The sequence below is a fragment of the Acanthochromis polyacanthus genome, chromosome 2, assembly GCF_021347895.1.
Source record: "Acanthochromis polyacanthus isolate Apoly-LR-REF ecotype Palm Island chromosome 2, KAUST_Apoly_ChrSc, whole genome shotgun sequence".
Classification (NCBI taxonomy): domain Eukaryota; kingdom Metazoa; phylum Chordata; class Actinopteri; family Pomacentridae; genus Acanthochromis; species Acanthochromis polyacanthus.
In genome coordinates this window covers 19,678,130-19,703,603 of record NC_067114.1, presented here as the reverse complement: position 1 = coordinate 19,703,603, position 25,474 = coordinate 19,678,130, and the positions used below count along the sequence as shown (strand labels likewise).

Below are 25,474 nucleotides of genomic sequence, written 5' to 3'. Positions count from 1 at the left end.
CACTGCCAAGCATTTAGTCTTTTTCGAGATTAAAAGTTCAAATGTTAAGAGGTTTAAGGATGTAAACAGTGAATACAGGAATCTAAATGGCAAGCAGCACTTTCACAGCAAACAGAGCACTGGCCCTGCAGTGTGTGAGGCACATTTTAATGTCAAGGGGAAATGCGTGCCTGTGGACAGTGTTTCAGTTTTGACAGCAAACCGTAAAGATGACAGAAGTCACAGAGACAAACATGAACATGATGTCACGGAAACATTTCACACTTACCCGATATTTAGAGAGGTCGATCCTCAACGAGTTATGCAGCTGGTCCAGTAATTTGACAAATTTCTCCCTCTGCCAGAATCAGAATTGCATGATTTAGTTCAGAGTGTCACCACACCCAAAGCATTGTGCCTAAAGATTTATGACGCTGCATGGTCTGTAGCGTTGCTGTGCCTGCAGTGATTCATTTTTACTTCCTGGAACAATATTTAGAGGTTTAGCTGTATTGCCAGACTCGGCTTACTGCCTAAAAATATTATTTGATGCCTTATAACATTAGCTTATTAAAAAGCTAAAGTGGAAAGCACTTCTGAGATGTTGATTTTGAACTTGCTTTAGACAAATAACTGAGAATTACTAGAAAAAGAAGCGATGTCAGCAGTTTAATATCGAGCTGTAAAAACACAAGAGCCATCGCTAAAGTCAAACAGGAGAGCACTGTCACTATATACAGTATATCACTGCAGTAATGACTGTGGTTGCTGGACAACAAGACAATAATAGGTGCACTTACCCCAAAGTTAGAGGCAGCAAATCGGTCTGAGGCGGAGGCAGTGGTTGTGGTGGTGGTGGTGGTGTGGGCAAAGTAGGCGTTGATATTAGCAAGCAGGTTGCTCATCACTGCTGGCACACCGGGACACATGTATTTGGCGGACAGACAAGAAAAATGCCTGCAGAGGAGAACAAACGGCTATTATGCTATGGCAAATGGCTCAAAAAATAAAGAAATTAGACATCATTTCCCTACCATGTAACAAAATACAAACACACAGACAACTGGAGACTCATTATCAGCTAGACAGTCCCAGAGAGAAAGTTAAAGAGGTCAACATGCACTGAAGTCATTTTCAAAAAGCAGAAAGTCATTAAAAAGAGATAAGAACAGCATTCCTTGAATCTATATATATATAATTCAAAAGTACCCCCTGCCCTGCTTCTCTGTATTAGTTTGCAGTAACCAAAAAAATAAAGAATTCAAATTGAGCAGACGTACTGCAGGACAAAACTGCTTTATTATTTTCGCCTTCTGACTGCTGAAGAGGGAGCATATTTTAATGTTCCGAACAATTACTTCTATTGGAAGAGTCAGCGCGTAAATAGTCCACTGCCCTGTTCATGTAGTAAAAAAGTGTCTTCAATGACTATCTGCAACAAATTATGTCATAAATCAACACTGTATAACCTATACTATTACCGCCATAAGGCTGCAGAGGAATAGATGAAGCAGCGAGCTCGGATAGTAAATCAAGGGATTCTGTGGGGGCTGAGATGTAATCATATCCAGAGCAGCAGAAGGGAAAATTTCGAATTTTACCGACTCCCATTAAACTTGTTTGCTTCATTCAGTAACAAATACGAGCGAGACAAACCCAAGCACGGTATATTCACTTGTCAATTTAACTGTTTTCCACTGAGGTGAAAACAAATATTTCAACCCAGCAAAAACTAAATCTCGGTGTTGTGTGGAATTTCTAAAATTACACAAGTCATCCTTCCCAGAGGAAGAGATGACTTGTGTAGGGGTCCTTTACTGTTGCACACTGGATGTGTTCTCTTTAAGTAAATCTTGTTTCCTTTTCTCCATCTCTGGCGTATTTTTAACTCTGTGACTTTTAGGCTACACGCAGTAAAAGAGAAGTATTACCGCCTTGGATTCGCCACCATCTCTTTCTCTCTCTGCTCTCATCTGCAACGGTGCTACCCAGCAATAATTAAGCGCTGGAGCCTGAGAGGCCTGGCTTGAGCAGAGATCTCTGCCTGACTGAAGATCATATGCTCATTTTAACACACCATCCTGCTGCATCACAAGCCACATGGAAAACCTCCTACACCATGACTCACAATTACATAAAATAAACACGAAGACCGATCATCTATATGCACATTCATACAGCACAAAAATGATCCCTGTTCTAGATAGCAAAACACATCGAAAATTCAGAGTTGTAATAATCTGTATGTTTATTTGAATGCACTAGACAATGTCAGACACATGGGCTTCTTTGTGAGCCTCTGGCGTGACCAGTAGCAACCAAACATTTGGTTGCACTGGACACTTTTTACAGTAAAGACGCCGCAGAGCTTAAAGCAGGAAAAAGTAGGCTAAGCTCTATAAATATAACATTTGTTTAAACGCTTCTTCTTCTTCTCTCTGGAGAAACGGATTTCACAACACTCTGCCGTCAGAACACGACCACTGTGCTTTACCAACATGCTGTTCACACCACACCTTCTATATAGAATTAAATTACGCTATTTACTCCTTCATCTTTAGATATAAATTAGGCAGCATAAATTGATAATCATTTTTAATATATTATAGAATACTTTGAGAAAATAAATATTTCCATTAATGACAGGCTCTATAAGCACTTCAATGCTGGTTGTTGAGCTTGGAGTTTGGAAATAAACATTTAGAAACTAGAAAAATCTCACTCTGTGAGTCATTGCTTCATAAAGGCACAGAGTTATGTGGACTAAAGATTACAGATTTACTCCCTCTCCTGAGTGCGCACACACACACACACACACACACACACACACACACACACACACACACACACACACACACACACACACACACACACACACACACACACACACACACACACACACACACACACACACACACACACACACACACACACACACACACACACACACACACACACACACACACACACAAATACACAAACATGTTCTCATCGGGAGGCCTATTTAATTACTCTGCTTTCAGCCTCCAAATTACCCAGGAGCACTTGGGGTTAGGCGAGCAAAAGGAGTGATGCAGAGAGAGTGATGATGGCATCCGCCGAATTCCCATGGCACTTTTAGAGCTGAATCTCCTGAGTCAGTTTTCAAGAGGGAAGACATTGGTTTCCCCCGGTGGTACCCTGCTTTGGGTTTTACCAGCAGATGAGACACACAACACACAAGCTCACGTGTCATTTCATGGTTTCAGATGGCTGGACGAAATGAGAAAACGATGATGAGAGATGAGGACAGCGAGGAGGGAGGTGAGTAGGGTCGGGAGTGGTGATGGAGTGAGATGAAGGAAAACGTTGGGAGTTGTTGTGGGGGGCACGGGAGGGGGAGGGAGTCGTCGCAGCTGCGGTGATTTATGCAGCCATCATGTCAGGAATGACTGGGAGTGAAGGTTCGATGATGAAGAAAACGGAAAGGTAGAGGCTTTCATAAATTCCTGATGAAGCATAATAAGGGGATACGGGCAACGCTGGGCTTAAACAAGGTTCAAGCCCGAAGCATTAACTCCACCTGATAAAGCTGCTAATAAAGCCACTGACTGCTGCACTTGTGTGCACTCAAATAACCCAACCATCCCTCATATGCAGCAATACACTGTCATGCTGAAACAACTACCTGTCACCTAGCAACGCCACACCACTTTTCTTTATCAAAACTATCAGATGCATCAAAAGCATTAATATATTTATGCTGCACTCCTTTCTCATTTGGCTATTTTATGTATTATATAAATATAGGGTGTTTGGGATGTTGAGGGCTGGTAGAAACAGTTAAAACCAGTTTCAATAAACAGAAACCCAATGATGTGTTGGCACTAAAGGGCAGCAAGTGGATCGATGAAGGATCTGTCATGGTATATAGGAGGTAAATCCTTATCAGCATGAGAGCAAAAGGTAAAGAGATCAATATATTGTTTAGGGGCAATTGGAAAATAATGCAAAATTCAGAAATGGGGAGACGCAAACCAGCAAGCACACAAGGAAAACAACATCCAAAGATCTACTGAAGGAAAGCTTCTTGTCTCTTTTCGTTGCTCAACACTTTTGGAAGCACTGCACGTTTCTAAATTCATAACAAATCTTGACCAAATGATATTTAGACGAGAAAAGAAAAGTAATTTCCCAGTTCTGTGTCATCTCAGGAATGCACGTGGTTAGGTTTTCAAATATGAAAGCACAAATGTGAGCTGAGCCTTCCATTCAATTTGCCAACACAATCTGTGTGTAATTAGTGTCTGATTTACTTAGGCAGCAGCTAATTACATAGTGAGCTACTGGGACTGCCCAACGAGGGCATTCTGCAGGGGGAAGAACGCTCAAAAGGTGCAGTTTGGTGATGATTGGAGATTTTTACAAAGCAGTTCAGAGTGAAATCACAAAGTTATGATGCTGCAGAGGCACTCAATAATTCATTACTAACTGAATAATGATATGTGATAGAAGCCATCAGCAAACAATGAGAAAGAGCTACAGAGTGAAGCACTAAGCTACTATCTGAATCTGTTTACTTCAGTAAAACATCCGTGTTAAATTTGGTAAAATAATGGTCAATGGTGATTCATTTTCAGTGATGATTTTCAGTTGTTTAATTGCCTAAAAATATACTGAAAGACATTTAGAATATTTAATTTTAATCAAATTACAAAACACGATTTGTACTAAAATCCCAGACTGCCTTAGGTTGCACTTTTAAAATGCTCTCAAAGTTTGGCTCTTCATCCTACGAGAGATGACACACAAAAGAAATGAATACTTGTATAAAACTGCCAAAAAACAACCAGCTATAAACAATCATGAGAATGAACCCTAACTGAAGCCCACACCAGATTGTTTGTGTGATGTAGACGGTGTCTAACGTCTCCAACTATTGTTAAAAAGGGCTTTTTCAGAAGAACGCACTTGCAAGAGTTCCTGATCAGCTTGGCTTGCATAATAAATGCAGAATCTTTTAGGGAAGAGCAAAATCGATTTAGGTGGCCCACATGAACAATCTTTTGGAAATTTCTGCATCTGAGGGATTTAACAAATGTGGCTCTTAGTGTCTCCTGTGTAAAAACAAACAAAAATAAATAGAGCTGAAGCAGCCACTAGTGAACTGCAACATAGATACATGCAGGCTTCTGCAGTGGTTCCCATTACATCAGCAGCGCACAGTGTAAAATGGCATGACATGACCTTGATCAATATTTAGTGATTTTAATGTTTCAGGTGGTGTCTTTGCATGTGCTTGTGAGTGTGTGAAGGAAACGGATATAGACATGTACGGATGGAAGAGGTCAGGACGGATCAGAGAGACGGCGACAGACGGAAGCAAGGCTGTTTATATGTGTTCATGATCAATGTGACCAAAGCAGGTAAGGAGTTCCTTTTTTCTAGGAGACCAACAATTAATCAAACTTAGGAGCTCGATAGTCCTCCAAGCTCTGATTCTGCTGAGGAGACATCTTTACTACTCCTGTTCTCGTCCTGCTCTCCTTCCCTCATCTCCTTCTCTCCTCCACTCTGCCGGATGAGACAATGACAGATTGGTGAGGTAAAAGGCCATAGATCAGGGTGGTACTAACGTCATCGCCTGATAGATGGACTCCACTCCGTATCTCATGGCGAACTCATCCACTATCTCCTGCGACACGTCGTCAAAGTAGACCTTCCACGCCTCGTCCCCTTTCACCTGTGGGATTTTCACCACCCCGCTGTTCTTCACCTCGGTCAGGTAGTGGAACAGGTTCTGTGAGTGGTACGAGAGATAAGACCAAACAAGTTCAGGTGATGGAGCACAGTGTCACGACAGCCTTAAAAGAGATGTTTCTTTGTGCAGCACTTGGCCGTTAATGAAGCCCCTTATCATGGCTGTAACTGTCTTTGTAAACTCAAAGATGAGGACTAGACTGGAGTGTGATCTAATCCAATGACATTTTTTCCAGTAATTGGATCACGTTATGCTGGTTACCTCATGTAAACATGTATATTGGCCATGAGGAGGAACCACGTTCTCCTCCCCTTTCATCTCCACGCTGATCTTCAGTCTGATGGCACCAGAAACTGCAGATTTGTCAGTCCTTTTGTCTGGAAAACAGAAATGAACTGGATTAGTCATAACTTGAAATGGTTTGAAAAGTAACTCAAGCAAAACTGATGTATATCTGCAGAAAAATAATAGATTATTCAAGTACATCTTTCATTTACTTTTCAAAGTCTGCAAACTCTGCTTCAAAACACACAGTAGAGTCCGTTTTCTAAGCTACTTATTTCTACTGGGCAAAAACAAAACAAAAAAAAATGAAAAAGGCGCATAACTTAGAATTTTGGTTTCCAAACAAAAACCAAAACCGCCAAAAAACAAAAGACTGGTTGTGTTTGATTAATGTTTCCTGTTTTAATTTTTTTGGTTTAGAGACAAAAACAAGAATTTGAATTACAAATTAATTAGGGATTCTTCAGTAATACCAGGCCTTTGTTCTTCGTTCAGCTCAGCTTACTGACATGAACATCCTTGGGTTGATTTTTATTTTTTTGGTAACAGAATACCAGATGGTGAAAGACATTAAAGACTCGAGTCATCAATAGAAAGTAAACTTCAGTAAACTTTTTAAACAGTTATTGTGTGCTTAGAAATGTGTTCTTGACTGCAACATTAAAGTAACACAGATAAAACACTCAAATGTTCAAGTAAAATCTTCCCAAACAATAAATATAAATGAAAAGACTCATTAATGGCAAGACATCATGTACTGTAAAACATGAACTTTTGAAGTACTTGACAAAACTTTTAGGTTTTTGGGAAATGCAGCTCTGCATGCAAGTATCAGCACACACACAAACACTCACTCAGCCAAACACACGCAACATCAAATGCGGAAATACACACTGACAGGTCTGAGAGCTAATGACTGCAAAGCTGCGGGGGTTCATTACAGACTTTGAATGCCCCCCCCTCCATGCTCTCATATACTATTCATCGTTTCTGTGTCAAATGAGTGAAATTTTCCTCTGCAGTCAGTTGGTCAAGAGGCAGACAAGTGAAGAATAATGACGTGACAAAGCGACAGAGACGAGTGCTGCAAACGCAAAAGCCCGGATTGAAGAGCAGCTGAAGAGGCGTAGAGAGGAGAGCAGCTGGAGGGGTGGACACCCACACCAGCAAAGGCCTGTTTAAACATTCATTGTGGACATTTAAAAAGGCACAGAGCAGCAGCAGTGGGCAGGGGTCACTATTACCACAAATTGCTTCCTTTTAGCTAGAGAGGCAAACAAAGACAGCACCCGCCAGTCATAATACTTCAACAGAAGTGGGAGCTCCCATTATGTTGCTATTCAGCTTCATGCGGCATGTTGAAACCAGTGATGTATGAGAAAGCAAACAGTGACAGAACGACTCTGGTTCAAGGGCAGCGGCGATGACCTCAACTGGACCACACCGCGTTTCATCATGAATTTACACTCATTTCCTGGTAAAATGCTCACAGTGCAATAGGAACGCACAGGAGTAAGATATAGGGAGGTGAAATGAGCCTGTATCATATTTAGAACTTGTGAACTTTGTGAAAGATGTCAAAATCATCAGCAAACCATAATAAATTGCTGATATCTATGCTATGTAAATAAGACCTAAATCGAAAACCTAATTAATCTCACCTATTTAATTATCAGTTCTTAATTTCTGGATTTATTCATCACAACACTCTGTGGTTTCAGCTTCTCAAAATGGATGATTTGCTGTCATCTTTGTTATTAATGGCAGTAATTTTTCAAACTGTGAAACTAAACAAAGAGATTGAAGACCCTACTGGGACCTCTGAGACATGCCTTTTTTTCACTGGGTTTTAACATTTAATTACTAAACAATTAATCAAGGAAATACTCGGCAAACCAATCGATGATGAAAATCAGAATGTGTTGTTGCAGCCATTTATTTTCCAGTCACGGATTTAAATGCTTCCTTTGCCAGTCTAAAACTTTCGATGGGTACTTCTATCTTGACACTTAACATTTTAGAGTCTGCCGATGTAGCTGTTAAATGGAAAAAGTTATATTTCTATTTTGGAATCAATCCCGAAACTCTGGTATTATATTCCAATATATCACATAATGTAATCATTTTATCATTAGAATACCTGCCACCATCATTTTCAGATAATCTCATGTAAGAATATTGCGAGATCAAATAGGTAGCATACCTAGATTATACCAGACGTCCATTTCTCCGCTGAGAGTGCGAACCTCAATGATGGTCTGGCCCAGGAAATCGTCTGACTCCCGCTTGAAATGTTGCTTCACCCGTGATTTGATGTCATCATCCTCGTCCCACACTCGCACCTTGATGCGATCAGTGGCGTTGTGGCATTCGCTGTGGGTCGGAAGACAATCACGGCAGGTCAAAACAATCACAACAACACAAATACCAACAGCGGCAACGGCGCATTCGGTGACAGTTCATCAGCTTGTGCTATTCAGCAGACCGGATGGCAGTCAAATGCACAGTCAAAGCACAAAAATAAGTGCCGACACACGTACGTCCAGATCTTCTCCAAGTAGCATATAGAGGACCATTCTTGTCTCAATTTACATGGGAAGAAAGTGAGATTTCTAGCGTGTGCATATGGTTGTGTATGTCTGAGTGTGTATGCATTGGTGAAGATGAGCTCTCTGCCTGACAGGAAGAATTACCCCAAGATATTCCATGACCTTTATTCTGCATCTCTGCGTTCTTACTCTCTCCCATTGCATGCTAAAATTATCAGGGGAGAGCTGAATGTTTCAGCAAAAGAATGAAAGTGTGGCATTCAAAGCATGGATTATATATTTGTAATACATTTATACTGTAAAAAGTCCATCTCTTCTCTCTTTTTTTTTTGCCTCTTGCATATGTACAGCTGACAGACGCTCCGCAGTAATGACACTGCTAAATAGAACAGAGGTTACCAAAGCAATTCAGACGGGGTCAGACTGTTCAGCTCTGGATTTAAAAGCAACAGATTACATTTTGTTCCAACGACATCTTGGGTGTGACAGACTGAAAAAAAAAAAACAGTATCTGCAGTACTTTTTTTAACTAATCCCTTTTCAGGGGAAACACTGGCTGCTGCAGCTGCGCTAGTCCAGGATTTTGCTCTCTGCCAAGCACACAGTAATGTATCGCTCTATTAATCTACATCCCTGTAGTAATGGGAAAGAGTTTTATTACTGCCACCACTGGAGTCTCATTACAGGTGTGGAGTTTTGTCTGTAACTGACTTAGGAGACGCAACACAAATATTTAGAAAATCTCAGCAGAACACAAGTCCACAGATGTGAAAAGTATATAAGTGTAGCAGCACTAATTCCAAGAGTTTTGAAAGGGGAGAGAAACACAATTTGACTCAAAATAGTATAGTAACATAGCCTAGCCGCGCTAGATCCATGCTCTGAAGACGCAAGGGTCTAGGCACGCTCGACAGGGAGGGAGGCGGGCTAAAAGGTTGTCTATCAAATCACTCTGCAGCAATTGGGTTGGTAAACAACCAATCAGCGCAACGAATAGGCTCCGAGAGCGCCCGAAATCAGAGGATGCAGTAGTTCGGTGAAGCCTTATTTATACAGTCAATGGGTGAAGCTCAAGTATATTACAGACATGTTAACAGAAAGATTATTCAGAGTCGGTGCTAATGGAGCTCAACGACTGCTGTCGTTTTTGTTGTCGACCCTGGCAGAGAATTAAATTCGTTGCCGTGGGTTGTCTAGCGCGGCTAGGCTAGTTGTTTCCGGTTGTTTCTGTCAGAATCGTCGCGCCTCCGTCGTCACTTAGTTACGCCCGCCTTCTGACTCTACACTTCATGGTGATTCGTCCGGCCAGTTTTAGGAGCATCCAACCTCGAGCCTTATGGAGGGTAACTAGACCCACCCTGGCAGAGAATTAAATTTGTTGCCGTGGGTTGTCTAGCACGGCTAGGCTAATAGTAACACAGCTTCTGACATGAATTTGAGCTAACAGTATAGAAAAAAATATCCAGAGGAATTATGCTGGAAAAGTCAGTACTGCCATAAGTTTTAAAAATGCCATTAGCTGCTCTCTCTTTGGTTTAAATCCATGTGACAAAAGCTCCCTGATTCTCTCACATTTGGCCACATTTTCGCCATCATCACAGGATTACAGTGAACAGAAAAAAAAAGAGCTAAAAATAATTATATAATGCAAAGCCTTTGCTGATGCCTGGTGGGTTGGAGTCAGACTTGGGTCAAATTACATGTCCACACTATTTTTGTTTGTTTTAACAGACAGATCTATGCGAGTTGAATGTCTGACTGTGGCATTAACAAGTCAGTTTTGAACACCTTTGCGCTTCCTATTTGGAATGTCCTGAGGCAGAAAACTTACACATCCGCTGCCCGAGGCAGAGCAGAACAACCGCTAAAAACTACTAACAAATACTCTTATTCACCCAGGTCTAAGTTAACCTCTGCAGCTCCTAAGAGGAAATTACACTTTGCTTTTCAACCTGGTTCTTATTTTCAGTTCTGGCATCGATCTAAACAAAGACAACATCCATTAAGGTAAGCAAAGCACGTTTCCCACATGGTTTGTAAAAGCTCCAACTTTCCACATTTCCAAAACTGTCTATTTGGGAATCCAAAGGTTACTACTTCCTTTTAGACTAGCAGGATAGCTACACAATTTATTCAAAAGTGTGCATAATTACTCCGCTAAGGAATGCGGCAGAGTGTGAGGATTGGCTTATGTGAATCCTTCCATCTGTGGACAACATTATTCAAAAATGGACAAATGGCATAAGGACCACCTCATTAGATTTTGGCAGTGATGCGACCTATAGTCTAAATGCACAGATTTGTTATGGATTTCCCATTGAGATAGCTGCACAGCGTCTGATAGCGGCATGGCGTCACTGTAACTATGACAACAACTGAAAGCTACCTCAGCTGTCCAAACATGTCCTGTCTGGGCTATTACGAAAGAGTCAGTCATAATAGTAAAAAAATAATGTCTTAAGAATTGCTTGAACAGATGCTTCCTAATCTTAGTAGGGATTATCTGGAGATTAAATTAATAGAGAGCACTCACAAGAAGAACTTCTCATCCCAGACCGGGTTGAGGTTGCCAAAGATTGTCTTCGTTCGGCGTTTGGTCTTTCCCACCTGGACGGTGACGTAAGGGTCGCTGGAGCCAGTTTTGTCCTTGGCCTGTAAACCCTGTGCACTCATGACTGGAACCACAAAACACGGTTGGAGAAGAATTAATTGTCATGTAGTCCACACACTCAAGCATATATATGATTATCTTAAGGTTTTGAAATTATGATTTTACCCATGAATTGTCACTTCACCTGACATTAGTTATAGGATCACTGATCAATAGTGTAACGTATTCCGTTCTCAAAGTCACGTTGCTTTTAAAGTCACAAGGAGGCATTGGTCTAATCCAGCCAAGTGTACTACTATCGATGTATTTTTAATTGCTGTATTTTTCACTATACACCATTCTGGACTTGTTGAGCAGCAAAAATTCAATGTGAGATGCCAGCTGGAGTAAATAACACCGGTCAGATTTGCTGTCGTGAGCAGCACTGTATGTTATCTGGCATTTCACAAGCAATTTATTAGGTTAGCATTCAATATCTGCTGCAGGATGTCTCTTTCTTCGCTATAAAGCCTGTAGTCGATCACAACATGCTGCACTGTCTGTCTCTTCGCAGCTCCACTTTTCCAATGTCTGACTGCCATGTGCAGCTGCTACTTTATCTGAGTGTAACAACTGCAAGAAATGTAAAAGCATTGAGCGTTGTGAAGAAAACAGACTTTTCTTAATGCAGGACTTGCGATAAAGGAATGTTTTTAAGACGCCGTATCACTACTTTTAGAGAAGAAAGATCAAACAACGCCAGCAGTGTTTGGCTCTGTAGTGCAGCTCATGTTCACTGATGGATACAAGAGCAAGCCTTTTACGTGAAATATTTTAATTCCATACGCGTATGTATGTCTATTCTTCGTTGAATTTATTAAAAAACCCTACAGAAAAGTAAGCTATTTGCAAACCAGACTCTTATTCATTGATTCTGTAACAGCATCCTTCAATTCTTTGATACAGGCGACACAAGTCAAGAGTTTCATGATGGAGCTTCAGTGTTAAAACAGAACTGTATTTTTGTACCTATATTCACCTGGCTGCTGCTGACAGGATTTTTATGATAAAATTATCTGTAAATTGGATAATCTGTGGCAAATTTACCTAATCATCTTGTCTTAATATTCTATATGCAGTAGCAACTCTGTTCTTTATAACAGATTGTATGTGCTCTTGATCCACTCATAGAAAATTTGAGGGTTTAATGTTTGCACAGATTACAAGGCAATCCCATAACTTCACTCAGATATCACTTACTCTTTGGTTCTTATAGATACAATAACCCGAAGATCTTTTGCCTGGATGGATTAATAAATGATGATAAAAAAAGGCTGCTAAATATATATTTAAGATATCCAATTGCAATGAGTCACAAAACTGACAAACATAACAAGAAGTGTGAGTGAACATAATATTCTGCTTCGTTTCATATTTACCATCGTCACCTTGGTGCTTTAGTGTGCTGGCACATAAACATTTACTAGAACTAATTACTAAATAAATTGAACCCCATAGGAATGATTTGTAGTTATTTGGTCATATTTGGTAATGAACAGCCGGTAGATTATCTTTACTATAACGAATCCCCCGAGGAACATCAGTGTATACAGCAAATTTTACAGCAAATTCAATAGTTAGAGATATTTCGATTAAGAAATAAAAAAATCAACCTCATGCATATTTGATCAGTGTTATTTGTGCCAGACAGCATCTGCTGCTGAATTACAGCAAACCATGAAGAAAAACATTGAATAAAAGAACACTAGCAGTGCCACACTTGTCTTGCAATAGCTAATGCAGCAATGCAGCTCTTTGGTCTATTGACAACAGTCATTTATGCTTTTTTTTTTTGTAAATCTTCAGTATATCTATGATTTATCTGTTCCTATATCCAGGCTGTAGGTTGATCCCAGCACCGTGAGTGTGCCCACTGCTACAACATGCCCATGCTGGGCTAAGACTTGGCTTAGCTGATTCAGAATCTCACTTCCACACAGAGGAAGGTGCACAGAAGGAGAGACAGTAGTATTTCACCGCGCCATAAAAGGGAAAAAGGACACTGCTGCATTAAATATGCATAAGTGACAGTCTAAATAATTCAGGGTACATATACCCTCAGCTCAATGCTGACAGGAGTTGGTGGGCAGGATATAGAGGTTTTGGGGGAACCATGGCCTGCTTGCTCCAGGAGTACTCCAAATAAAATGTAGTAAAGGGAGGGGTCTCAGACAGTGACATATTACATCTCCAGGAACAACTGCTGTGCCATGAGTGTCTTTGAGGACAGATTGTACGTCATCATTGCCTATTACCTCATGTGAACCATTAATATATCTCCGCTTTGTCCATTAAGCTCTGATCATATGAGTCCATTCAGTCCGTGAGGAGAATAGTGATTCAAATCAGCAATGAAATGTTAAAATTAGAACATTTGTGATCAAGGTTCATATTTACTCTGCACCTTTACCAGACACAGAATACCTCATGGTCACTCTGCGCTCCATAGTCAATGCCAGGCTGTTTTTATCTAATGAATGATCAAGTAAATAACAACTCAATACCTATACTCTAAAATGGGGCGTTCAATAATCCCCCAGAAAATTGGCTGAAGTAACCCTGGGTCTTTGTCACGTCTCTTTCACTCATTTTTCCCATCTTTCTTCTTCCTCTCCTTTCCCTCTCCATTCTGATACTTTTCGCCTCCATCTCTATTTGTCTCCCTCCTTCTCTGTTGCTATTTCTTTCTGCTGTATTGACACTGAGAGAAATGCAAGGTGAGCAATAAACGTGCCGGACCCGGCAGAGTTACCACAGAGATCGACTGGGCTCCAGTGCGAGGTTACAGATATAAGATTCTGACCTTCTTTCAGCAGCCACTTACTAGATATAACATGGAACAAATCTGCTACAACCCCAAGCCAGGCAGATAAAGAACTAACTGCCTTTAACAAATACAGAGGAAATTCTGCCCTGAATGAGTGCCTAAAATCTTTGCACAGTTCTGCATATTTACAGTGTATGGTTTTCTATTATACAATGAGAATTTTTACATAAACAGTTTTTGCCTGTATGCTTATAGAGCTAATATGAACACTGGAAGCTAAGCCGTGTTGCAGCAAAGAAAAATATAACAGTAATAGGGATAAACAACTGAGGTTATGTAATCAAATAGGTTATGAAAAACAGCACCAAAATTAGACTTCAATATGGAAATGGGGTTTAGTTGTACTACTTCCCACTAAGAGGGCTGGTAAACAAAGACAAAACAGGTTAGGTAAGAAAAGAAAGAACACTGGTTCCCATAAATTGTGCCTTGAAGACACTAAGAAGAGAAAAAGTACTATCTGAGTTGGCAAATAAATCTAATCATTAAGCAACCAAAGGAACTAATCATCCCCCAAAAAGAGCAGAATCGATGTGTAATAAAGCATCTAAACATGTGAACATGCTGTGAAGTGATATGCTGTCAAAATGCACTCATGGGCACAACATCTTGATTGGCATCTCTGATAGAGCTTGAAGTGCAGCTCTGGGGGAATCAGCTCCAAAGTACATCTGCAAAGTTTTTTCAGTGGCGCCATAGAACCGATTAGGAAGCTATCAAGCGAAAAAGGACATAAATGTAGGTTTTCTTCAACTATAATAATACGTCGATGTAGCCTCTAAGGCATCTCAGAAGCTTTGTATTTAAAGTGCCACCATTTAACATTTGGCAAGCACATTTGATAAACTCTACTACTGCTCAACTTTTATCTTGCTTTCATTAGACTGACACGTAAAAAAAAAAATCAAATGTTATCAAAAATATGCCATTACTTGGGTAGACAAGTCACATAGATTACAGGGGAATGTAAGAATTTGTGTCCTAATTTCACAGTCACTACATGATCGCCCAAAAAAATCATTAATTTCTGTCTGCAGTAAAAAACCTTCAAGGTATTATCAACAAATTAGTTCTCCTCAAACTACATAATCAATTTCTATTTCTATATCTGATTAAATGTGCTCTGTTGTTTGTGGTTCAGTGTCAAAGGTTAACGGCCAAGATCATGAGGTTAATAACAAGCAAATACTAATTAGAATACCAGTGTTTGTCATTTGGAAGACTAATGGCACTTTTGTTGATGTAGTATGGGAGTAAAGGGTCATGGTCCACATGGCAGCAGATCCACGTCACAGTATTAAGACTTCACTTGCTACAAAACATGTCTTACAATTCGGCTGACAGATGAGTGAAGTGTTCATGAGAGAAAATAAAAACCTAATGGATGGTGTGAGTACTGAACTTTTCTCATACAATCAGCCAGGCTAACCTGTGATGCTGATTTTTGCAGACCACTTGGAGGTTCCATCTAGCACAGCCTGCTTGGCCGTCTTCAGCTGGCTGGTGAATTCCTCTTTAGTGACATGAAACATCTCCTGGATAACCTCGAACACTTCAGGACGATTCTTTTCCCTGATCTTCATGCGTTCCTTCATAGCCATGATGATATTCTGGGTCTTGTCTTCGGCCCCATGCTTGGAGCTCTTCTCCACTGCCCCTGAAAAAAAGCCAAGAGTTTAGGCTGTAAATCTAATGCCCGTAGAAAAGGTTATTTCTCATATGTACTGACCACATTTTATCCAATTTTATTTTTTCAACAGGGAGACTCAGCCAACCTTGATTTTCTAAAATACTGCAGTGTGAGTGGGAGTGCACATCCAGCAACTCATTAGATTCAGTGTGTGTCTCTGTGATTCTGAGCTCGTGCAAAATGAGAAATCACAAAGTCATGCTTCAATGTTGGTGTGTATGTGTGTGTTTCTTATGTGAGTGCGTGTCTGTGAGACAAAAGAGGCACATGTGACGGTGAATTTTCCATATCTGATCAGAGCATCGCGTATTTGCATTGCCTTCATGAGCGCAGATTGAAATGTGATAAAGATGAATCGCAGCTTGAACTATAAAACATTGCTATGTTGGTACGAAGGCGGCAGAGAAACACTGACTTTTAAAACAGCCAGGGTGTAGCTAATCCACTTAGAGTGTGCGAGGATTGCCGTGAGGATCATCCTGAAGCCTCCATGTCACATTGTTCCTATTAGCCTACACTAGAACAACAGGGATGTGACTGATTGAAAAAGCTGATTGGAGATTGTAATGAGTACCAGTGACTGAGGGAGCGTTGTAAAGGCCCCGTGTAGCAATGACTACAAGGACATGGATTATACATGTTACACAAACCATCATGACAGCATTCACGCATACTGTAGGACTTGCTGTATAATAGCTGTATTTATAGAAATATGGGGGAGGGGGGCGACCTGATAGCTGAGTGGTGAGGACGCATACCATATGAGCGCCAATGTCCTGAGCAGCAAGTTCCCAACTGGATACCCAGCCAGCTGGACCATTTACTGCCTGTCATACCGGTGCTCTCTTCCCCCATAATTCCTGCCTCTCTCCACTGTCTCCCTCACTCTCTCAATAAAGGCAGAAAAATGCCTAAAAATACATATTAAATAATGTATGGGAGAGGAACATTTTTACCAAGAAGAAATACCACACTAGCATAGTCTGCATTTATCAGATTCTCAGATACACCATTTACATTTGAAAGAATTTAATTATGGTGCATCAACTGTTAATCAGAAATGCAAAAAAAAAAAAATCTGTAAAATTTCTACAGGTAACAGAATGAGAATCACATTTGCTCGCTCTCTCACTCAAACACACACATGCACAGCCACAAACCGCTACACTCATAAAGGAATGTTTGTGAGCACATGCCTTTGAGTTTGACCTTACATGAAAGCATTATTGGATGTAAAAGGAAAACACGGCTGTCAGTGTGCTGATTGAAAAATGCATCCACGTCCTTACTTTGTAAACAGTCTGCATTAAGCAGGTCCTGGCACTTCTCGTGGCATTTAACACCACACTCTGAGCAGCGCATCCCCTGGCGGGCGATGCCCCACAGCAGACCCTCACACTCATGACAGTAGGTGGGTGCGGTAGCTGTCCAAACCTCAAAGTTGTGGGGTGTTGTAGATGAAATTGGGTAGATAAGGGCCTGAAGAGTCTTCTTGAAGACATGAAGTTTCTGAAAGAAAAAGAGGGCATTAAAAACTCGTCGATAAATTAAGGTATGAAGGCAGTGATGGAAAAAAAATGGATAAACAGACGAGTTGCAGCTGATGTTTCTTAAACTCTCATGGCACCAGATGCTAGAGAAAATAAGATTTCATAGCAATTTCAAAAGTTCATGAAAGACAAACGAATTCTGAAATTGATTTTTAAAAATGTTCACATCTTGAGATCAGTACTCAAAAAGAGAAACATTGCTCACCTGCTGAGGGAACACAGCAGCCTGATATCATTAACAAAGCTTTTTTGTCAAAGTTTAGAAGTTTAATAGAACTGCAGCCTCAGTAGATTCAATTCAAAGTAAGATGCATTCTGAGCTGGATGAAAATAACGCCTGCATTAATTTAGACAATTATATAACCTGGCTAGGCTCCAGCATCATTCAGTGCTGCAGCGATTTCAAACTTTGTTTCTTAGTGAAACTGACCCAACAGATTACACTTGCCAAGAGATAATTTGCAGGTTTTGTTGATCCCTTTTCTGATTACCTCCTCATCAATGGAGAGGTCAGCTGCATGAGAGTAAGTTAGTCCTATATCTCATTAAGCTTAGATTAACAGCATCCTTAGCCCACAGGCTTTGCTCCTATTGAATGGTTTCCTGACAAAAGCCCCTCCAAAACCAAATACTAAAGAAGGGGCTGTCTAGACTGTTTGCTGTGTAACAGAAGCCTCTTCAGACTGAATGCTTTACTACAGGACCCTTGCAATCCACAAGGACTAGAAAACGGGAAAGGACTTGCCAGTTCTTGAAGGCAGAATCAATGGATGCTGTAAATAAGGTTTTTAAAAGTGAGCATTATCCAGATTGAGAGAGGGAGAGAGGGAGAGAGTGAGAGAGAGAATGACAGAGAAAGAGAAGGAGATGTATGGCAGTTAAATAAATCTTCGAGAGGTACTTGTTCTCCACTGAGCTCCACTCCTCACCCCGTCTCCCCCGCCCCTCCCCTCGCTGCCAGCCCCACAGCATGTTGACAACGTGCTTTAACACCTGAATAGTAGCTCTGCACTTTGCCGAGACCACTGCACTGCGTGCCCACTCTGACAGACACAAGCACTTGCAGGGATGATTAAATGACACCAGATGACAGGACAACAAGGCTATCTAACATTGTGAAACTTTGTTGATGAAACAGAGAGGCTGCTAAACCCTTGAGGGCCTCTAATGAAACAAACAGGGAGACGGAAAGATTTCCCTTTTAATCTGAGGACGATGAGATGAAGCAGATGTCTGAGATTTATCCACAACTTACACACAAGCGAGACAAGGGCCACTCCCGCAAGCCTGCTCCTCACGAATTTAATACTTAGCTGTCTAATACTGACACAGCCCGCAGGACATGAGTGAGTCAAAATTTCGACAAGCTTGGGAAATCTCCGAGAGCTCCCGCTTACAGTTTTTCTCAGTGAGTTGACTTAGCAGGTACTTCTGTTTTTATCTTGTATTTTACCCACCTAATGGTTTTGATTGCTACATAGCATACCTTGCAAAACAGATCTTCTCAATTTGTGCCCCTCTTTGACCGTTGTATTATTAACATTTCACTATTAGTTTCATGATCACACGCTGTCTGTTTCTGTCTTCTTGCATTTCCTTACTTCTCCCCGTCTCTTCACTGTCAGCCCTGACACTGAACGTCACACTGTGCAGCAGATGTGAGAAGAGTGCTGCATGTGTGAGCCTCATGTGTTACACTGTGAGGTAACCCTGCTGATTTTGTGCTAGACACTGCTAGAATTGATTGACAGCCGCAGCCTGTGCCCGAGAGCAACATGACGGGGAGGAATCTAATCTCTCCTCCTCCTTTCACCACTCCTTTCCAATTTCACCACCTATTGTCCTTGTCAACTTCTTCATTGACACGTCCATTCCCTCCCCCCTACACACCCTGTTCCAGCCTTCTACACCTCTAATCTTAAGCGTTAACTACTCTACTGTCCCTAACAAGGAATCCATGCATTTCCTTTCAAGCCACATGACCTTGGCATGCAACTAAGACACATGCAACTATTTTAAATTACGTCTAAGTCGCATTTCTGTACAGCAAGATTTTGAGATAGAAATCATGGAGAAGTAATTTAAAATCAATACAGCATTATTTTGCAGCTAACAACCTGCCTGATGATATCTGAACTGACTTATAGTTACACATCACATCTTATTTCCAGATACTCGCTGACCCATGTCAGGTCGTAGCTTCCTTCTTCCTTTATAAAACTCCCTGGCTTGTCTCAGCAGGTAAGCATGGCCTCACTTTATGTTGACAGTGACCGTTAAAAGGCTCTGGTGGACAGATCACATGCAGCTGAGAACATTGCGTGGACACACGGGCAGTTAACCGGCCCCCACATAATGTTTCTTTCTGCTCTAAAAAGCAAATACATGGGAAACGTGACGCACAAAGAGAATTACATTAAGAAAAAGGGAGAGGTCTATATGTTAGCAATGGCAGTCAGGCACTTTAATTAAATTACAATGTGTCAAGATGAAAAGTTAAATAGTGGAAGGGAGAGTGAATATATGAAACGAAAAGAAGATGGAAGAAGAAAGCACAAATGTATTCAAACATGTCTGCAGGGAGGGCAGATTGTTCAACATGGCTGCCTAAGCAGAGGCATCAGGGCCAGAGGGGTCATGATGACAAATCCCTCTCTGTTCTTATCTTCTCTCATGCTCTCCTAATTTTTATTATTTTCTCACTCTTCCTGTCCTCATCCGTTCTCCTCCCTTTTCTTAACTCCTCCGCACTCTTAAACAGCATATGGTTGTTTACTGAGTACTCTTGCAGTTCTCGCAGTGAAGCACTCTCGTGGACTTAATGCAGCAGATGAAACTCTGACATCTGCTCGTCCTACTTACCAACACCACACAATCTACAGCTCTGCTTAGAAGTTAGCTAGAATCAACCAATTATTAAACTCTTCCTTGTTTTCTCCTAATAACAATATGGGATATCTGTCCCTAAAGTTCAGGTCCTTATTTACCGCTGCAGCACAATTTCAAAAGTTACCCAAGAAACGGCTCTTTTTCTACACCAGTTAACATAATGCATTGCTCACGTCACTTCTCCCTCATCTAGGACATGAGTTGTTCATCCCTAAAGCTCCTTTGATCAAAAGCGTGACTATTAGTAAGCAATCAAGATGCTGTCACCAAAGGGCAACTGGACATGTGGACCATTGGAAGCAAGTCAAGTGTATGAAACCAATAGGTTCTGTGAACATATAGACAAATCCATGCACACAAATTCAATTCCACATTTAGGGTCTCTTGAAACGATGAAATCTTTGTGCAATGTGTACAGGGTACATTTGAATTCAGAAATCTTGTAGGCTTAGGCAGCCTCTTGTTGCACATCAGCGGATATGAAATTGTCTGCTTGTTGGTCTTGCTGAGAAACTGCCTCCTCCTGCTGTTTGCCTCCTGTTACGCGGTCTTCCCTCTGGGAGGGAAGAATTGCAATCAATTAATGCAGAGAGAGCTTTAGAGGTCAACACAAAAGTGTCTCACACCATCGACTGAGACATTCTGCCCTTTCCAAAGCTCAGTCATCCTCAGTGTACAGTGCTTATTATTAATTGTAGCACACTGTCTAAATAAAACAATAGGACCATTCCTTGATTTCTGAACTCAGCCAAATTATCTGACAGAGGGAGCACAGCACAGAGAATGATTAACTGACCACAGAGACCAATTTAATAAACTGCAGTGTGTATTTCAGACAAAGAGATGGGGAGACTGTGGAACCCTGTGTTCCTGGCAACATGGCTCCACACCCTCAAGTACGATGGCTGCAACAAACAGCACAGCTACAAAAGTCTGCCAGTATTCCAGCATCCTCTTCTCCAAACATCGTCCTAAAAAATAATGAGAACACACATCCCGCGTGCCTGCAAAACCCCTCATTACCCACTAAGACTGCACAATAACCACACAATGACGTCAATGTACTCACCAGGTCCTCGTTATTCAGGGTGGACCGGTTCACCAGAGCGAACGAGATGCCTGCCTTTCGAGCAGTGAGGGTCTGAGGGAAGAAGAGGAAAACTGAGATCAAGAACAGGGATTAAATTCACCGACCCATTTTACCTATCGGTGCTTTTATGCAGCATCTCAATGGATTTATACACAGCAGCATGTAGAACACACAGCTATAGAGAGTTCAACAGCTTGTGAATGAGTGGGAATATTTGGTGAAAGGCAGATAAGCCCTGCGCACAAATGATTAGCACAAAAACATGTAATTTGGTAGTTAAACTCAAAACCAATACATCAAAACAGAAAACTGGTGCACTAAGACACAGAAAAAGTAAGCTTACCAAAGCCTGTCATTTCCAAGAGGTCACGAATAGAGAATGAAAGAAAAAAACAAGAAATTGAATTAGACAAGAAGTGGGAAAGGTGAAGGCTGAAGGCACAAACAGCAGAGGAAGTGAATTTATTATCCATACTGAGCGCATAGGTGTCTCAACTGCCATGCAGGACTGCTGGTTAAGGCATAGAGCTCTAGAAAGATTCAACTATTCATCAAGAGAGATTATACAGCCGCTGCATGATTCTTTATCCACTCATGCATTGGAAGTTACTAAACTGCAGTCATGCTTGGCACTTATATTCAGTTCTCTGTTGGATGAAGCTTTGATCATATTTTCTGCTGTCTGCTCTGCACATTAGTTTGACACAAACAGAGAAACACAAGACACACACACTCATGTATGGGTGAAGCCAGATGTACTGCACGACACCGACTCCCACTCACACACACTTACAAAGAAACAGACACACACACACACACACACACACACACACATCTGCCCAGACAGTTACTCGAACGTAAACCAGAGCACACCCACACACGGCACGCTCACAAACACAAACAGGGAACAACACACACACAGAGAAACACACATTTACATAAATTAGCTTTTATATTAAGATCCATTGAGTCTGGGTGAGCAGAGATTGATAAACATTTATCCCATACTGAGGGAAATTACGTAACAGAGGAATGCAGACATGGACAGCTGACAATATTGGATCAGTCTTTACCACGACCCTCTTGTCTGTACAGCCCAGCTATGGTAAAGATCCATGGAAGCCATGGAGAATGTAGGAGGGAACGTGACCTCTACATGAACTGTGAGTGTTGATGTAAGTTTATCAACATGCACCAGCACTGCTGAGGTTGCTGCGGGCAATACAATAAGACCCTGTGACCAGATATTATCAACTCAGCTATAATGTAGCGTTCAGTGCTTTGGGAATCGATTTTAAACTTTTTTTGTTGTTGTTATTTATGCTTTTGCACCCCGCCTTAATGTGGGGGAACCCTGCTGTCCATTCCAATCAAACGCTGTTGCTGCCCTGAAGCAATCACACAGCAAATGGGGAACATTGACAAAGGAGAGGCATGAAAGGGGACCAATTAGTTTGCTGACTACTGACTTCATCCCACGTGTAAAAGGCTTGCCCAGTGTCACTTTTACATGATTTAAAAGCCTCACACAGTTAAATCAGAAGTCAATGAAGTCTCTCGGATATATTTTTGGGCTGAGTTGTCAACATTTCAAGTTCAGTACAATTTTGCGACACCTGCCGAGCAACAGGATAAAGAAGAGAAATGTCGGGCATCGGCGAGGCTGAAATCTGACAACTCACTGAAAAATATTACCCATAGCTGTTATGGGTCTATGTAGGAATGGCAAATATACACGCAAAATCCAAAAAAAAATGAAAATTTAAAAATTAAAAACGACAACCCATACTTACCAAGACATTGTTGGTTATTAATTTCATGAGAGATATGGACAAATACAGCATCAACTCATGTTGTTCACCGTGATATAAACATTCATCAGCATCTATGTGTATGACATCAAGCTGCATTATCATTTGCATCAAATGCATTTTGTACTACTTCAAATAAATTCAAAAAAGGATCAAATGTGTAAAGAATATTAAACAGATTGTTTTTTAAGAGTGTTAATTTTAAAGAGTTGTGTAAATATTTCCACTGTTTCGGCTAAAATACCCGAAGATGAGAAATGAACATACACAAGACAGACATACTGTGCAGCACATAATGGACAAACAGTTATAAACAGACATGGCATCACAACAGACTGTTGTCTTTCACAAAGGCTAACCATGTGGCACAGTGCTAAAGTGGACTTCACTGCAACCGGCCTCTCTGTGGGATATGTTATGACACATTATGGTGCAATAAAAACAAATGGTGGAGCATCACTGTGATGCACTGCCTTAAACACCCTCTCTAGACTAATTAATCAAGCAGCAGAGTTATGGGTAAGGTTACATTTAACATTCCCACAAGGCAGTGCTCTAAACAGAATAGCCAGAGTTTTAAGTGGTTGCTTTTCATCACCAATCAGCTACTTACAAGGGTTATGTGACATTCTAAATTCTATATATTTTAAATCATCACATCATATGCTGCAACAATCGGAATTGAAATTACAAAACCAGATCAAGATGTGTTTAGGTAGGTAGGTTTAAGTACGATGTACATTACATAATGGTAAAAAACAAACACTGCCACGCTAAGGTACCATCACATTTTATCAGGTTGCTAGTAAAGATATTATTGTCCTCAGCAGGGGTCCATACTCACACAGAGTTAGATTCCACTACAGTGGTGTAACATGGGCTCACTTGGATAGATTTCACATAAATCACACATAACCTTGTTGAGGCAGATGACTCACCAGGTCTCGGACAAGAGGCACTGTCCTCTTGCGGCGTAAATCTGGCATGCTGTCAATACCATAAAGAATACTGCCAGCCCTGGAGAAGCAGACAGATTTAAGGTGTATTAATATCATAATAATGCCATGCTGTGGGAGACATTACTACGGTGAAAGGGGGGCCTTGATTTACACAGCCGGCAAACACCATGGATCATGTCTCCTTCCTAACCTGTCTTGCCCCCTTCCTCTTCGCTTTGCAGTGTGCTGACCACCTACACTAGGTTGTCCAGTAATCCCTCTCACCTTCCACTGCACCTATAGACTCCCCCTCAATTTTTACAGGCCATATCTGCAGAGATGCTTGTCATTGATGCATATTTCACGTTACTCGATTTATTTTACATTCCATGAGAGCACACTGTGAGACCCACTGACTAATGAGGGCCCAGTGCAGCGAAAACTATGCAGACAACGGACTCCACTTCAGCATTCTCAGTCTACAGCACTTCAGCTCCAGTTCTCTTGCTCTCTCTATCTTCTAACTCCCTTGTGCACACTCCGCGGCTCCCTCGTTGCTTCCCTTCTTTGTCCTTTTCCCCCATGAGGCTCTCAGTGGCATCACCTCAGCTGTCACTCAAAGCCTCTCTAATGACCTCGACATGACATCAAGGCCCCAATGCCTCCACACAGATAAAGCTCCTCAAGCTTTTCTGTCAGCCCTCTCAGCGACATCAGTGGTTTGACCCTAAAGATACACAACGTGACAGCTGTACAGTCTTTTGCTTCATCCCAGGGACCCTGGCTCTCGCTGCCTATACGGGCAATGCATGCTGCAGATGGCTGCATAGTCATGGCATGTGTTGGGGTAATGGCGGCTAAATAAGATTACGAGCTGTTTTGTCCCGCATGAAATATAACAACAGTTGGCTGCATGTACCTCCCATGAAGACCTTCAAAATAACCATTTCTCAAAAAAAAAAAAGTCTGATATATTAGAAGCCTCACAAATGTTGTGAAGGCGTCAGGCATTTTGGAAATTCATCTTCTCTGTGTGGCATGTCACAAAACAGGGATCATGATACTTTAATTGGGGCTGCCTGCCAGGGAAACAGCACGCCAGTAACATTTCAGCTACATGTGTCTCAGCATGAAGGTTCAAAACAGCACAGCAGATCCGATTTGTGTAATTGTGAAGCCATCAGATCAAGAAGTGAACCACCACTCACCCTCCAGACTGCAAGCCGAGCAGTTTGGGATCCAAAATACTGCGAGGCTGCAAAGAGAACAAATACACAGTGTAAAATGAGAAATACAAGAAAAGTTGGGTGCAAACACGGAGCAAATTTAAAGCAAAAGAAGTATACGTATAACAAATGCATTTGGGAAAAATACTGCACATTTGGGGTCAGCTCAGGATGAGATGAATGACAAAAGAGAGGGAGTACAGTGCAGAAAGAAGGGAGGGAAGCACCACAGGCAAAAGACCAAGTTATT

At 41.3% G+C, this 25,474-nt stretch overlaps 1 protein-coding gene across 4 annotated transcripts in view; it reads right to left on the bottom strand.

Moving 5' to 3' along the window:
* Window positions 1-25,474, bottom strand: part of LOC110955449 (protein unc-13 homolog C) — a 115,989-nt gene that overhangs the window by 67,310 nt on the left and 23,205 nt on the right. For 2 of the 4 annotated variants that reach the window (XM_051960162.1, XM_051960174.1), the window contains exons 4-14: window positions 25,207-25,253; window positions 23,999-24,077; window positions 21,229-21,300; window positions 17,010-17,229; window positions 15,460-15,687; window positions 11,087-11,228; window positions 8,208-8,377; window positions 5,981-6,096; window positions 5,595-5,758; window positions 780-936; window positions 269-337 (exon numbers count right to left, since the gene is read on the bottom strand). In XM_051960162.1, coding sequence (XP_051816122.1) covers window positions 269-337; window positions 780-936; window positions 5,595-5,758; window positions 5,981-6,096; window positions 8,208-8,377; window positions 11,087-11,228; window positions 15,460-15,687; window positions 17,010-17,229; window positions 21,229-21,300; window positions 23,999-24,077; window positions 25,207-25,253 — 1,464 coding nt within the window. Of the gene's footprint in view, window positions 1-268; window positions 338-779; window positions 937-5,594; window positions 5,759-5,980; window positions 6,097-8,207; window positions 8,378-11,086; window positions 11,229-15,459; window positions 15,688-17,009; window positions 17,230-21,228; window positions 21,301-21,592; window positions 21,811-23,998; window positions 24,078-25,206; window positions 25,254-25,474 lie in introns of those variants that run through there. The other 2 variants (XM_051960169.1, XM_051960175.1) reach the window with 2 other exon arrangements.